This window comes from Gossypium raimondii, chromosome 6 (assembly GCF_025698545.1).
Source record: "Gossypium raimondii isolate GPD5lz chromosome 6, ASM2569854v1, whole genome shotgun sequence".
NCBI lineage: Eukaryota > Viridiplantae > Streptophyta > Magnoliopsida > Malvales > Malvaceae > Gossypium > Gossypium raimondii.
Window position 1 is genome coordinate 57,823,224 of NC_068570.1, and position 17,104 is coordinate 57,840,327.

General features: G+C 30.5%; 1 protein-coding gene across 1 annotated transcript; it reads left to right on the plus strand.

Annotated features, from left to right (window-relative positions):
• The first annotated feature begins 13,982 nt into the window (after nt 1–13,982).
• On the plus strand, nt 13,983–15,287 carry LOC105774189 (probable CCR4-associated factor 1 homolog 6). Its single transcript, XM_012596581.2, has 2 exons — nt 13,983–14,165; nt 14,259–15,287. Exon 2 carries the CDS (start codon nt 14,326–14,328, stop codon nt 15,148–15,150), a length of 825 nt encoding a protein of 274 aa, XP_012452035.1. The 5' UTR covers nt 13,983–14,165; nt 14,259–14,325; the 3' UTR covers nt 15,151–15,287.
• Nucleotides 15,288–17,104: the final 1,817 nt, after the last annotated feature.

Genomic DNA, 17,104 nt, shown 5'->3' on the forward strand with positions numbered 1-17,104 from the left:
AGTCTAGGCCTGGTTATATCTCAATTACAACAGTCCAAGTGGCTGCCCTCTTTTGGTTATACTTTGAAAGATTTGAGGATAAATAATGAGACATTGGTCATACTACTTTTCACGTGTTTTAGAATTGGAATTTAGAGGCGGACAAAAAAGTTTTCAAATTTGGATTTATATAATGTATTGTCAACATATAAACATACATCAACAATGATGAATCAGGCTAGAAAAAAACAGTGAATCATACTATAATTTTATATTAAAAAAGCTTAGTTATTTATAAAATACATTTACTTAGGGGATGGCCAAACAGGAAATTTGACTTGAGTCACCCCTGACTTGGGAGATTCTTGTCCTTATCTTCATGGTTCTGGACGGTCCACCAATCAAAATCTAAAAGCTTTGGAATCTTTAAAGAAATTAGCTTATGGGGTGTTTTTTTTCCTCCTTTTTTTCTTCAAAAGGTTGCGGACAAGTTGCAAGACAAACGAGTAGAGGGAAACAATATTGATTCCATTTTGCACTGTATTGTTACATTAGAAATTAAAAATTAGAAAATTTGAAGGGGAGACAAATAAATGGATAGAGAATGTTCTTTGTGAGCTCCTGTCTTAAGTAAGGGTGAGCATTCGATCGAATCGAATCGAAAATTTTTGAGTTATTCGAGTTTTCGAATCTCATTTTATCATCCTAACTTTATTTGAAGTTTTCTCGAATCGAGTCGAGTGAGATGGAATTCAAATCGAATCGAATCGAATATATTTGTTCGAGTTAAATTTAAAAAATAATTTTGGGTCCTTGTAACCATTGTCACCCATCGTAATAAAATTTGTCCACCTTAATCAATTTTTTTATTAACTTTCATCACTTCATAATTTATTTATTAATTTTTTATATATTGGTTAGCTTTTGCTTGCTTAGTTGTTTCAATTATCTTGATTCTTGTCACTATGTATTTTAGAATTAAAAATATATTAAACGTAAAAATATGATTTTTTAATAAAAGTTATTTTAAAAATAAAATGTGAAATTGATACCAATTTAAAATTTTAACACGAATATTTTATGGCATAATTAATAATTCAATTTTAATATAAATATTCAATATGACTAAACAATTCAATAATATAAATAATATAAAATGTGAAATTTAATTTAATAATATAAATGGTAGATATAAATAAAATTATTACTATTTATGTTTAGTGATTTTTTTGGATAATTTTAATTTTTATTTGAGAGTAAAGGGTGAGAAGTAAAAGTTTAGGGAAAAATAAAAATTTTGGGAATAAAAGTTTGAGGAAAGTAAATAGGGGAGTAAAATTTTGGAGGAAAATATTAAAAAAATTGGAGGGGAGGGTTTGGGATAGATGGGAGGTGGGATGGGAAGGAAATAAAAGTTTTAGGGAAAAGTGGGAGAGAGTAAAATTTTGGGGAAAATAAAAGGTTTTGAGGGTTTTGGGAGTAAAATTTTGAGAAAAATAAATGGGAGAGTAAAATTTTGGTGGAAATGGATTTTGGGTAGATTGGGGGTTGGGAGGAGGGAGTAAAAGTTTTGGGGAAAGTGGGAAGGAGTAAAAGTTTTGAGGAAAAGTAAAAGGTTTGGGAGTTCGGGTAAAATGTAAAATATTATAGTTTGATATTCGAATTATTCGAATTATTTGAGTTATTCGAATTCGAAAACTCAACTCGATTCAAACTCGAAATTCAAAAAAAATATTCGAGTTGATTCGAATAACTCGATTAACTCGAATAACTCGATTCGTTTAACTCGAAATTTGATTTTTTTTCGATTTTTTCGAGTCGAATCGAGTTTTGCTCACCCCTAGTCTTAAGATGTTTCATCACCAATTTAGAAGGTCATATCATCGTCACCGCAAGGATACAAGATGTGATTTTTCCCCAATGAGCTTAAAACACGTGACATCGCTTTTCTCCCATATATGAGCCTCTTTGTACACCAAAGAGACCATCCAACGCACACACTTAGAATCTTCTTCCTTCATCACACTCACTCTTTTAAAATTTTCTTTGATAATCATCAAACACAACGACTCTTCGTCCCAGTGCAAGGTGATTCCACTCTTTCTTATTGATTCCACTTATCAACAAAGAGTAATCATCATAGTTGTCAAAACCATTTTTTTGATAAAAAGGGGATCAACTTTTAAAAACGAAAATAGGAGTTGCCACCGTCATTTTTTTGAGGTGTGATCGGATCACTTTGCAATTTGATTGTTTTTAATAAAACATTTTGATTTTATTAAAACAATGATTTTGGTCTACGAAATTTGAGAAAAATGGATTCAGGAGTCGGTTACGTGCGATGAAGGATTAGCACCCTCGTCACACCCAAAAATTGGTACCTAATTGATTAATTACTGTCTTATTGTCAAAAGTTGAAAATTTTGAAGAGATTTAAAATGATTCCCCTTTTATTAATGCCGATTTTTAAAACAACCCTTAAATAAATTTGAATCAGCATGAAAAAGGCCCTCTCATCTCGAGGCAACAAAATGTCGTATCCCGTAAGTTAAGATGCAACATTTGAATCCTCGAGCATAAGCTAACCTTTAAAATTTTTTTTATTGAAATTTCGTACATTTGAAACCAGAAAATATCTAGCCATTTTGGCTCGACGAGAAAATTGAAACCCCGTAAGTTAGTGTGCAATTTTCCGAGGTTCCATAGATGACATATGAACTTGCCTTTATCTTTTTTCAAAGAAATCCTAGTCTCGAGATAACAAAATGTCATATCCAATGAGTTAAGACACAACGTATTGAATTCCTGAGAATGGACCTTATATTTATGCGTTTTGGTTTAAAAAAAAGATACTTGATTACTTAGATTCAATGAGAAAAATTAGAAACTAGTAAGTTAGGGCACAATCTTCTCGAAGACCCCAAATACTGAGTATTGCGTTACCTTGAAAGCTTTTGAATAAAATGATTTCAGAACTTAAATGATATTAAACGTAACCTTTTAAACGATGGGTAATGGTGTACAACGCAAAGTGATTTAAAAAAAATGAAATGTACGCTAACAGACGACAAATAATCAATAAATACTCATTAAGAAATACAATACACATAATAACAATAGTCATATAACCTGCATCACTTTAATACTAATTAATCAAAGAACAATAAAATCAACAACAATTAATAATAAATAATAATGGTAGCAACAATAATACAAAAAACATAACAAGACAATATCAAAATTAAAAAAGGAATTAATAAATAAATACACAAAATAACATTGAGGAAATTAATCTAGGAAATATTAAAAGGACTATTAAAATGGGTGAACTTAGGGTCGTAGTAATAAAATAATAATAAATAAATAGTTTAAAGTTTTGAAATTACACAAAAAATAAAATAAAATAAGTGCATTTATAGTGTTTAAATAAGTAAATAAGAAATATAATGGAAATAATAACGTAAAACAAATTGATTTAATGATATAGGTATGATAAGAATAAATATATGAATAATAAAGGTAAAATAATAACATAATAATAATATTAAATTAGCTAATTTAATAATAAAATAGCCAAAATAACAAAAAAGGACTAAATTGAGCTTTTAAAAAAAATTTAGGGCAAATCAGAAGTAAATGAAAAAGGGATGACCCTTCTGAATTCGCGAATAACAAGAAGGGACTAAAAAGGTAATTTTCCATTCCACCAAAACGCGTCGCTTCATTCGAGATTAAAATGCGATGAAACAAAATTAACAGGCTTAATTAAAAGAAATAAAAAGAAATAAAAAGGATCTAGTTAAAGCAAATATAAAATTTGGAGGGACCATTTGTGTAACAACCCGGTTTTGACTCTAATCGGACATAGTGGTTTTGGGACCACAAGTCCGAGTCAAAAAAATATTTTAATATTATTTTGTGTGTTTATTATGGGTGGATTTAATTGTGTGAAATTTTCGTGTTTTAATTTTGTCATTTGAGTGTCCGATTAAATAAAAGGATTAAATCGCTTAAAATAAAAATTTAGGGGTTAAATCTAAAAGTACCTAATTGTTGTTGTCTTTTTAAAATGGGAGATTAATGATGCAATTAGACTAAAACATAGATAGTGGGTGGCAAAGGACTAATATAACCTTATTATATATGTTTTGTTTATTAATTATTAAAGGTTAAATAAGTAAATTAATAAATAATGTATAGTATAATAAAGCAAAACATAAAACAAGCCATTATCATCTCTTTTGTTGGCCGAATGTTGCAAAGAAAGAAAACATCCATGGCATTTAGGGTTTCGGCACTTTACTAGCTTGATTAAGGTATGAAATTGTTTCGGTTTTTGATAATTTTTACGTTTTTGAGATCGTTGCTTTGAATACTTCAAAACCCATGTATTAATTTTGTGAATTGTTGATGATTTTGAAATGTGCCATTGATAAATGTTTGAGTTTTGTCATGTTAGTTGATGAAATATGAAATATATGTGTTAGATTAACATGTTTTGTCTTTAAATTTTAGTGAATTTGAGTAATTAGAGTTAAATTGTGAAAATAAATTTTTGAAGGACTAAAATATGAAATAAATGCAATGTGTGGACTTGTATGAGAACCATGAATATTCGGCTCTTGTGTGGTATGGGCAAATTTTGTGTATTTTGTGTTTTGTGCAAAAAGGACTAAATTGCAAAAAGTGCAAAATGTTGGGGGCAAAATGGTAATTTTCCATTTATGTATTTTTGAACTTAATTGAATGTTTTGATGAATAAAAAGGTTAAATTTGATTATGTTTAGATCAAGAAACGAAGAAAACGAATTTGGATCGGGGAAAAACGAAAGTAATCGAATAGTCGATCGTGTCCCACGATATCCGAGGTAAGTCTATTAGCAATTAAAATTTATTATGTTAATATTTATTCATGTATACTAATTGTATTTGGAGTTGAGCTATAATTAAAAGTATATTGATTGAGTAAGTTTTGAAGTATGGATGATATTTATATATATAGAATGTTCGAATATAAAAGTATAAACTTGTATAGATTTATGGGTTGAAATAAAGGTAAGAAATGTATAAGAGTATAGTTGATATTCGAATAAGCATGTATATATATATGTATATATATAATGCTAGAATATATATATATATATATATATATATATATATATATATATATATATATATAAAAGTTATTGAATTTAGTTAAAGTATGAATATTGCATAGGTATAAATTCTTGATTTTAATTAAAGAATTGTATATATATATATATATATATATATGTAGGCATATATATGTATAAACTCTTGGATTTATTTGAAGTTATGTAACCCATAATTGTAAGAGAAGTTTTAAATAGATATGTACATGTGAATTATAATTTATATATATATGCTATATTTGAATAAGCATGCTTACATATATGTATATGTTCTTATAATGAATTTTAAGTATGAGTGTTATATATATATAAATATAAATGTACATCTATTATATATTTGATGAGCTAAAATTTAAAAGTATATGTATTGAAATTAGGTATGGAATTATATATTGATATACATGGTTGATTGTATATATATAGGTTTAAGATTTGCATTGAATTAAAAGTATAAATTTTAAATGCTTGCATGATTCAAACATGGACTACCAATTTTCTTGAGATAGAGTTGAGATTGTGAATTATATATAAATGTTATGAATGTATGTTGCTATTAAGAAATATACGAGAAATCATCATTGTATCTGTGAAATTGAAATTCAAAGTGCTAAGCGCCTAGTAGGCTACGTGCGGTGATTTGAATCGGGTTATAAACCTAGCGTGCTATGTGCGGTGATTTGAATCGGGTTATAAACCTAAGGTGCTACATGCCGGTGATTTGAATCGGGTTATAAACCTAGCGTGCTACGTGCGTTGATTTGAATCGAGTTATAAACCTAGCGAGTGCTACGTCTTTGGTGATCCGAATCAAGCTATAAGTCTAGCGTCTATGTGCCGTTGAATCTGCTTTTAATTAAGTGATTGTATACATTGAATATATATATGTATATGATTTGGTTATTTATATTGGATTAATATATGAACATCATTGCTATGTTTTTTTGAAGAGCATTTAAAAGCTCGAATCTTTGTGTCTGTAAGTATATATATATATATATATATATATATATATATATATATATATATCTATCGTTCGCATATGTGAACTAAAGTATGTATGCATATATGTGTGCATTCGGCAAGTGTGGCCGATAAGTATATTTGGAATATATATATATATATATATATATGCAATTAATGATGATGTATATAACTTAATTTTTATGTATATAATGATAATACAAGTGATCGTTAATATGTATTTTGGATATGCTATAAACTTACTGAGTTTTAGAAGCTTACTTTGATTGTTTTTGTTTATTTGTTTATATATTTTGGAGATGCGTTACGAGTTCGGGGATCGTCAGCTTAGTCTATCACACTATCGACCGTTCTTGGTATTTTGTATATTTTGAACTCGAACCTATGGCATGTATAGTCTAGTTAATATGTTTAAATTTTTTTTTATATGTAAATATGAGCCATGCGAAAATGGCTTGTCTCTTTTCGTTTTGAATTTGGTATTAAAGAATATGTTTTAATGGTCTATTTTTTATGCTTAATTTCGGTTTAGTTAAAAATGGCTTGATCATTAGGTTTAAACTTAGTTTTATATATATTCTAGGTTGAATGTTCAATGTGATTGATTTAAATGATTCGACTATGGCATAGGTCTATTTGTATAAATGATAATTAGTATGATTGATAGCTTGATTATATTTCTTGATTGGCTGTGTTTGTTCGGTAATGCCTTGTAATCCTAATACGGCAACGTATACGGGTTAGGGGTGTTACAATTTGCCCAAATATCCCACTGAAGCAAAAACACACGGATCCTTCCCCTGGGTCGGGTCATCGTGCGGGTCAAGGGCCTGAAACGGTGCCGCTTTGCGCCTGGTGTTTTAAATCAAAACGACGCCGTTTTGAAAAGCTTTATAAATAAACTTTTTTTATCAAAAATTCATTTTATTCCTTTCTTCAAAAAAAAAACCTTCAAAAACCTCTCAAAGTTCTTCCTCTCTTTCCAGAATTCGGTGGAACTCTGGTGCCGAACCACCATGGCATTGCCGGTCATTGGCGACGGCCTTGGTCGTCATGATGGTAGAAAAACCAAAACAGAGCCTATTTTTTGGTGCTTTTTGACTTCCGACCTCAAACTGTACGTTTTATCTCCTTTTTTATTTTATTTTCCTTTTTTAAGAAAACAAGCGAAAAAAAAATAAAGAAAATAAAAAACAGTAGAACTACCTTTGAAATTTTCTTTTGTATTGATTTTTTTCTCTGTTTTTGATTCATTCATAAGTAAAAAAAATACAAAATCGGGTCCCTTTTTATAGCCCGAAAATACCATTTATTTTTCTATTTTTTCTATTTTTACACTGTTTTTTTTACTTTTGGATTCTTCTAGTTCGTTTTGCAGGTACAGACGTAGCATACGGAGCGGCGTGCGCGGGGGAGGTGGCGGCAGTTAGTGCGGCGCGATGCGCTAGGGAGATTAGAGGTAGCGGCTGAAGCTTCTAGGGTTTTTGTTTGTTGTTTTTTCATTTGTTTTGGGTTTGTTTGGGTTATTGGGTATTTGGTTTAGTTGGGTTTGGGCTGATTTGGGTTTTAGGTTTAGGCTTGCTATTTTATTAGGTTTGTAATTTGACTTTTAAAATTTGTTTTAATTGAATTTGGGTTTTTTTATCTTTGGTGTTTATTGATTTAATTGGGCCTGAGCAAATTGGGCCAATTACAATAATACCAATGTCCATTTTTTCTTGTTGATTCCACTTGTTAACAATTTGGTGCGATCAGTTTGGACAACAATGACCAATCCATATTACAATGTTCTCCCAACATTGAGCGTAACCCCCATAGCAACCAACAGAATCCCCAAGGAGATGTAGTTAGCCATGGCCAAACAAGCATAACGCAAGCTACTCAATAGCATTTGCAAGCACAATACAATCCTTACCAACAATATTATCAATACCTCTCACTATGGTATTACAATTACTAACCCCAAGGTTATACTTGTACCCCCCACTTGATCAAAGCTCTCAAAACCTCCAATTAGGGTCTCAAAAATTTACTAAAATGCAATATAAAATGAAAGCACTCGAAGAGCAATTATCCTCCCACAAAGGAGATATGAGGAACAGTAGAATTTTATCCTAGTTAGAAAGCTAGAGGCAAATGGATATAAGGAATGAAAGAAATGAAAAGATCATCGACAAATTAGAGGCAGCCAAAGAGGCCCAGAGGCAAAAACCTCTAGGAGCAAAAGGATAAGACAACTCACTCCACCCACAAGCAGTAATGTGGTACTAGGAGTGCAACTGATCTTAAGGATAACAACAGTAGTCAAAGCTAGCAGTTCAATGAATATATAATTGAAGAGAAATGCAGAAGTTAAGGAAGGAAATGCAAGATTGTAAGAAATCAGAATTATCTGGCCTACCCAGAAAGTATTCTAATGAACCCTAAGTGACTAAGGTACTCTGCTACCATGTTTCCCTAACATTCAAGTTCCCCAAGATGTTTTATGATAGACATGGGGATCCCTAGGACCATTTGGCCTATTATACCAATCATATGAATTTTTTAGATGCTTTAGACTAAGTAAAGTGTAGGGAATTTTCGATGACCTTGAAAGATTTAGCACAAGCTTGGTATTTAGCACTTCCATAACACTTTATCTCTAATTTTAAACAGTTAGCGGACATGTTCATGAGCAGGTTTTTAGCCAACAAAGCTCTTCAGCAGTCACTAGCATACCTGATGTAAATCAAACAACAAGAAGATGAATCCTTAAGAGATTTTGTAAAGAGATTCAACTCCGCAACAATGGCCACTAAAGATGTGCCAAAAGATTTTACAATTTAGGCCTTTATGTCAGATACTAATCATCAGTTCCTAAAATATAATTTATTCAATAAACCACCTGTGAAGCTATCTTCCCTTTATGAGATGGCCCATAGATTCACCGAAAGCGATAAAATTCAAAGAGTAAACACTTATGTTCAATGGGACCCTCAATAAATCTTGAGGAACTTTAGTAACCCCAAACGAGGTAGGCCATCACTTGGAGACAGTCCTAGAAGAGACTTCTCGAATCAACCATACTCATGGGGGTAACAAACTTACTGTCCCAGCTATTCACCTAGATATAAGAGAACTACTAAGGATGATAGACCTCACTAACACCAGCAATGGCAACTACATAAAGCTCTGTATAATAAGTTCCATTCCTATCATAATCTTACAACTTCACCAACCCAAATTATTAGTCAAATTTAACATCAAGGGGTACTTGAATCCCCACTTTTCCACAACAATGCCATGTATTCTCCTTATAGTTAACACAAAATGAGAGGGCTCACTCTTATGTCACGAGCAGCAGATTAAAGCCCATGACGAATGCACAAAGAGTGTCCCATGAAGGTTAATTGATGAAACAGGGCTCATTCGACCCCTTTGAACAGGCCCAATTTATGGAACATGTGGAGAAGCCCATCTACGTAAAGCCTTGGTGGCCAAGTGAAGCACTTAAGGAAATTTAGGGCTACCATGATAAATAGGAAAACTAATCTTAGAAGATACGTAATATGATAATATGTGATTTTGTAACCTTAGAAAGTAACAAGTCTATTAGTGCACAAACTGTGGTATACCAAGCTGTATAGGAACATATGTTAGTATATCTCATACCACACCCACACCTAAAGGTAGGTTGTGCCATATATGATTAGTAGTTTTGAATTAGGATATATTTTGATTTTATTTAAGACAAATCAATAACAAAATTTATTGGTATTCCTCAAATCATAATGTGAATATTTGAGATTAATAAAGGTATTTTGGTGACAAAGTTCTGGTTGATAATATGAGGACATGACGAGATAAGAATAGGCAAGCATTATTGGGTAAGTGATAATTGAAGAAAAAGCCAATGTGATTGAAGTAAATTTTTATTGGTATTTTAAAAAATTATTTAATGATTTTGATTGTAATCAAACAAAGATAACCAAATACCACATTGGCAATAATTCAAGTCACTTATTGATGATTTATGTTGATAATAAGTGGTGAGAAATCAACAAGTAATTTATATTATTAACTCATTTATCTCTTACTTAGAGTTGAGGCTTTGTAAGTTTATAAATATATAGTTTAGTCATGCGGTTGAGAGAGAGTTTACTGTGCAAAATTCAATTCATTTTTGAGGAATATTTTATTTATTTTATAATTTTCTCCTTTGAGTGATTTTTTTTATTTTAAGTGTACTTACGTAAGGCTACAATAATTCGAGGGTTAGGATAGATTGGGCTTAAATAATTGCTTGTATCATAAGATTTATTAATGAAATTCTTTTCTTGATAAGGCCTTGTATATAGGTTAGGTCTAAACTGTGTTAACAAACTTGCTCTATTAAATTTTCCTTTCATTCTGTGTTTGTTAATTAGTAAAAAATTAGGTGTATCTACATCTCTTAACAGTAGTTCAGCATTTTCAAAGCCTTTAACAAGTGACAAACATGCCCTTTTGATTTTTTTCAAGATTCTCCAAATCTATTGAGTTACCCCTCCCAATCAAATCCTTAATGTTTTTGTTTTACTAGAGCACTATTGTAGGTTGTTTTTGTTTTTCTAGAGCACTATTGTAGGTTTGAAGGCATCCTTTAATGATGTTCAATTCCCCAACCTGAGCCTTACAAAACAATGAAGAATCATCACTAGTAAACAAACCCACATTCTAGTAAACAAACCATTCGTCACTAGCCTTTTGGAGGAGTTCAGAAAGCCCTCTAACATAAAGATGAAGAGATAGGGTTTAATAGGGCAAACCTCGACTGGCTTTAAAAGAATCAAGGAACTGTATTTTAGTCCTTATCAAATAGGTATAAAAAAAAACATAACTCCAAATCCAACCAATCTACAGAGAAGGGAAACCCATCATTGTCATAATCGAAAAGTGATATTCCTACACTACTTGATCATAAGCTTTAGACATGTCCAATTTAAATGTAACCTCTCCATTGTGACCTCAAAACCAGTTGGCTCAAAACAAAGGCACTCTGCACTGAATGAAGACACCCTTTAAGCTGTTTAATAATGATATTCAATTGATGAAAAAACAAATCAAAATGATGGCAAGTAGCAAGTAGAAATGTGAAGTCAACACAAAATGTTAAACCTAATTAAGAAAGTTAATTTGGATTAAATTGATAATGAGTCAAAACAAAATTGATTATCTCCAACTCAACCCAACCCTATTCAACCAAACCAAACCAACTACAAATCATGGCAGATTCCGAAGCACACGCATACATGCATTGCTGCCTAAAGCGAAAAAGAAAAAGTTTTCCAAAAATATGATGCCATGCATGATATCATCACACTTTCATGAACCACATGCTCATTTTCATTTTATTTTATTTTTCTTGTAAATTTTTCTAAGGTCTATCCAACTTTGTCAAGTTCTTCCCATGAAATGTCCTTTCGTCTTTAGTATGAATTTCATTTGCTGTTTGTTTTTTTGGTCGTCTTTTTACTTTATTCTTTTGATATTCAATGTATATATATATATATATATATATATATAATTATGTCAAACGCCGCGTGGGCATGGTTGGTCTATATCCTTCTATTGACTTCTTTTCTTTATATGTATATATATATTTATTCTCCCAAATCATATGTTTTAAGGATTAGAAGTAGAGCAATTTAGTTCCTGTCAATTTTAAAATGAATAATTAAAATAATTAATTATTGTGTTAATGTAAACATCGAGGACTAAATTTATTTTTATCAATTAAATTTATGTATAATTAATGAAGGTATTAACACCGTAATTAATTGCCCTTAATTACTCACTTTCAAAATTATTCTTATTTTTTTTGAGAATGATCGAAATTGAAAGAAGCTATAAAAACCCTTTTACCAATTTTATATTGTTTTGAATATACAGCCGAAATTGGGATATGAAATCGTGAATGAGGGATGATAAAGTATTAGTTTGATGAGCACATGAAGTTCTACGTTTTTTTTAATTATGATTTCGCATAAAGTCATGGAAACATAAATAAATAATAATGATAAGGAAGAAAAGAAAGTAAGAAATCTTTTCTATTTATGTTTAAAATATTTATAAATTTTCAATTTAATTTATGTAATAGAAAATTTTAAATGATTAAAATAAAATGAGGGTTTAGGATTAGTTTATTTGATAAGGAAAAGGTTCAATTTCTTAATTTTTAGAGAAAATTTTCAAAATCAACACGTGATTAGAAGAAGTGAAAGTATATTTTTTCCATCTTCTTGAATAAAGCTTAAATTTTGGAGTTAATATTATTGAAAAGATGTTGCATAGAAATTAGATAAAAAACATATAATTATTAAAAAAAATTAAAAAAACTTAAATCCACCCAATAAAAAAAAACCCAATGCGACGTTTCATGGAAAATGTTAGAGCCCAAATTCCATTTCCACTAAAGGAACTATGTTAAAAAAAATGTTAAACCACCAAATTCCAAGCCCAATATAAACTCAAGTCCTTGAAATCAATGCTTACACGTATCCAAACATCTAAATTTATAAGTAAAATGTCGATTGAGTTTTAATTTGATTAGTATTATCATTATTACTAATATAGGAGGACGTGAGTTCTTATTTTTAGATTGGAGAAGGATTATGGATAGTTCTAAATATTGTGTAAAAAAGAATGATATAATAAAAGATATTATAAATGAAAAACTTATTCATCTTTAATAACCAAAACTAACCACACAAAAAGTGTTAAGTTCTATCAATTTAAGATTAGTGTGGAAAGCATGTAGATACCCCATCTAGAAAGTGTTTGTAAGAGTGCATACATATATATATATATATTGTTGCATTGAAGTTCTAAGTCGAGATACTAGTGACTACACATACTCCTATGATGATCTAACAAATCATTGAACTTGGTATTTATAGGTGTCGAGATATCTCTAAAAATTATTTATTTTACAAAATAATTTTTGGATATGCATATTATAATAAAGGCTTAATTCCATTTTTGCTCCTATGTTATAGTGAAATTTTCACTTTGTTCCTTCTACTTTCGTTTTGCCACTCAAGTTAGCCCCTTAAAAAATATTTTGTTAAGAAAGTAAAACCAACTAATGATGCGTTGCCAGGGCAAATGACTAAAAAAAGCCATTTTTTTAAAAATTACCGAAATGGGCCAATTATTTAATTATTTACCGGAATAGTTCATTTTCCGCGAAATCATGTCCATGTCAGCGCGATGTCGCGTCTATGTCAGCGCGATTTGCTTACGTGGACACAAATCACTCCCTCTAGGACGCGATTTGCTGACGTGGATGAATAGTTTCTCATTTTTAGCTTGGAAAACTTTGGAAAATTTTGTTTGTTTGGAATTTGAGGATTTTTAGGAAATTTTAAAATTTTATGTTTTTTAATGGAAATTATTAAGAAGTCTAACTTGAGTGACGAAATAAAAGTTGAGAGAATTACCAGTAAAAGTGACCAATAATAAAAAGGGCTAAAGTGAGAAATTCGTTACAGTATAGAGATAAAAATGATATTAAATTTATAATAAATAATGTACAAGTTTAAAATGATATTAAAAATTACATAAGTTGAATGTAAATTGTAAAAATAAAAGAGATTGTATTTTAATGAAGAAATTGGAATTTGAAGCATTAAAGGAATATTCAAATATTAATTTTATAAACCGTAAAATCGAAACGGTTGAAAGTTTGGTTTTAGAAAAATTGAAATCTGCGAACTGTTATGTGGGTAAATTTCTGTTTAGATTTCATTAAAACAAAAGAAAAAAAACCAAATTTTCTCAGGAAACAAACAAAACAATAAATAAAAAAGAAAAAAAACAAACAATTACGACCATTTCTTCTTAAGACCAAAAAGAAATTAAAAAAAAAATGAAACCCCATTTTAGGACCTACAATAATATTCCAAACAGGAAGTCCTAGAGAGAGAGAGAGAGTGAAAGGAAAGAACTTTCAGGAATTTTCTCTCTCTAGAACTCGCCTTTCTGTGTTTGTTTCCCTAGAAAAAAAAACCCCAAAATTTCCCCCGATTCAAGGTAAGTTTCTCTTTCGTTTTATTGTTCGAGATTCATTTCTGGGTTCATTATTTAGATGATTTGTAGCCTTAAAATTTATTATAATTTTTGCAGATTTGTGTTTTCTTCTTCAAATTGAATCCGAATCTTTTATAAAATTTCTCTTTTGGGTTTTCAAGTGATGTCTTTATTGCCAAAGAGCGATTCAATTCATATCCGTGAGGTATGGGATGATAACGTTGAGGAAGAATTTGCTTTGATTCGTGAAATAGTTGATGATTATCCTTATGTTGCCATGGATACTGAATTCCCAGGCATTGTATTACGTCCCGTAGGTTATTTCAAAAGCAGTTATGATTATCACTATCAAACTTTGAAAGACAATGTTGATATGTTAAAACTTGTTCAATTAGGTCTTACTTTCTCAGATGAGAAAGGGAACTTACCTACATGTGGAACTGATAAATACTGCATTTGGCAATTCAATTTCCGCGAATTTAACGTCAACGAAGATGTGTTCGCTAATGATTCTATCGAGCTTTTAAGACAAAGTGGGATTGATTTCAAGAAAAACAATGAAAAGGGTATTGATGCAATGAGATTTGGTGAACTTTTAATGTCATCAGGGATTGTTTTGAATGACAATGTGCATTGGGTTACTTTCCATAGTGGTTACGATTTCGGGTATTTGCTTAAGCTCTTAACTTGCCAGAATTTGCCAGATACACAAGTTGGATTCTTTAGTTTGATAAACATTTACTTTCCCACTTTGTATGATATCAAACATTTGATGAAGTTTTGCAATAGTTTGCACGGTGGATTGAATAAGCTCGCGGAGTTATTGGAAGTGGAAAGAGTTGGGATTTGTCATCAAGCAGGTTCAGATAGTTTGCTCACGGCTTGTACATTCAGGAAACTGAAGGAGAATTTCTTTAGTGGTTCGTTGGAAAAGTATTCCGGTGTGTTATATGGTTTAGGTGTTGAGAATGGACAGAGTACGTATTGAGAATGAAAAAAAAGTAATAGAAACTAAAGAAAAAAGGTTTTGTTTGTCGGTACGAGTGTGTGCGATGTATCCCCGCACTTCAATGTATGCTTTGGCCAAACAATTTTCGTAATTTTTATCAATATTTCTTATGTTTATTGTTCTCTTTGATTCTCTCTTTTTCTGCATCATAGATTCTTTTTGTGGTTTATATACATGTTAGTGGTGCATCACATGATGGAATCTAATCTCGATGATAGCAATACTTGTTCTAGCTAAGAATGTGTTTTTGCCATCTTCTATGAGCAGCTTTTGAAAGCAATGCATTACTTTTGAGGCTGCTAAGCTTGATGTCCATTACAAAAGTGCTAGAATGGGGAGTCAGATTTCATTTTGTCCCCTCTACTCAAAAAAAGGTAAATTAATCATTGTACATTAGATCAAAGAGCAAAGTGTCATTCTGTTAAAACTTTCATCCATTTTTTACTGTTAAAAACTGATGTTTAATAGAAATGATTAGTTTGCTCTTTAATCTAGTATACAAGGGCTAATTTGTTCATTTTTTGAGTAAATGGAGCAAAATGCAATCTGACTCCTAGTATAGAGCCTCCATAGTACTTTTACAGTTAGAATGTTTCCATCCAAATCTTTAAAGTTCCCTGCATTTAGATTACATGTTTGCATAAGCTTTCCCTTAGATGTCCATCTTTATCCCTGTTCTTCCACCTCTTCCTTGTGTATCTGTTCTATGGTAGTGGATATTGGCCAACATTGCATGGACCTTAATGCCCATTTTCCATTGATTGTCAGTCATTTCAGGTACTTTATAGCTATATATATATAGCTTCTGTCCATAAAGAAGTGGATGACAATGATATGATGAATTTAGGCTACAATGGCTTATTTGGAAGGCATATGTTATCTCTCTTTGAATTACTTGCTTTTCAGGTATTAGTATTGTTCGGACACTTTATTGTTTTTGAAGTATCTGTGTTGGACACAAAGATATGAGTATATGAATTTGAATGATACTTAAAATACATGGAAAAATTTAGAAAATTTTCTGATACACATGTCTTTATTCGAAACTCGTACTCGAATCCAAGTAATCAATTTAGTAGGCTATCTCTTCCTCAAGGGACTAGATATTAACTTGTACCCAGCTATTCTTTTGGAGGGTAATTTCCCTTTCATAGCTTAGAAACCCAATCTGAGTTGGTCTAACAAAATTAAAAACCAATTTGATCAAACTCTGTAAGATATGAACTGACACAAACTTTTGATGGTTTGAAGTGATTCAATTAAAAAAAGATGAGTTAAGAGTCTGGGGTGTAATTTAAAATATTAAATAAAATTTTGTGGAAAAACCTTAATAGGAACATGGTTAGTGCAGTTTGAGACAGTGAATACTCTGACCATTAAACTAACCTGCTTAAATCAATAACTAATCATTTTAACTTACCCAATGAAACAGAAATCAACCACCTAAATCAAATAGTTGGTTAAGTGGTTATTGAATGTAATGAAAGAAAAGAAAATATTATAATAATTCTATTAAAACTCGCTTTAAACCATTTACGATGTAGATGATATTTTATAAAATTAATATAAATTAATAAATAAGGTTTTATTCTAAATGATAAAGTAAATATATTAATAATGTTTTGAGCTCAAATATCATCATGCGTATATTTTTATTTTATTTTATAAACCCTCCAAATAATTATATATCAGTGAGTTTTAAATGGCATTTTAAAATAATAATATCAAGGTTAAATTTTGGCATTAGTCCCTATACTTTTATGAAAATCATGGATTTAGCCTTTATATTTTAATTTGGTCATTTTAGTTATTTTACTTTTCAAAATTTAAAATTTCAGTCCTCACCAAATGAGAACTGTTAAATTTATTAAGTTATGCTATTTCTAAAATTTGATGCGGCAAACATATTATCATATGTATAATGCCATGTCAA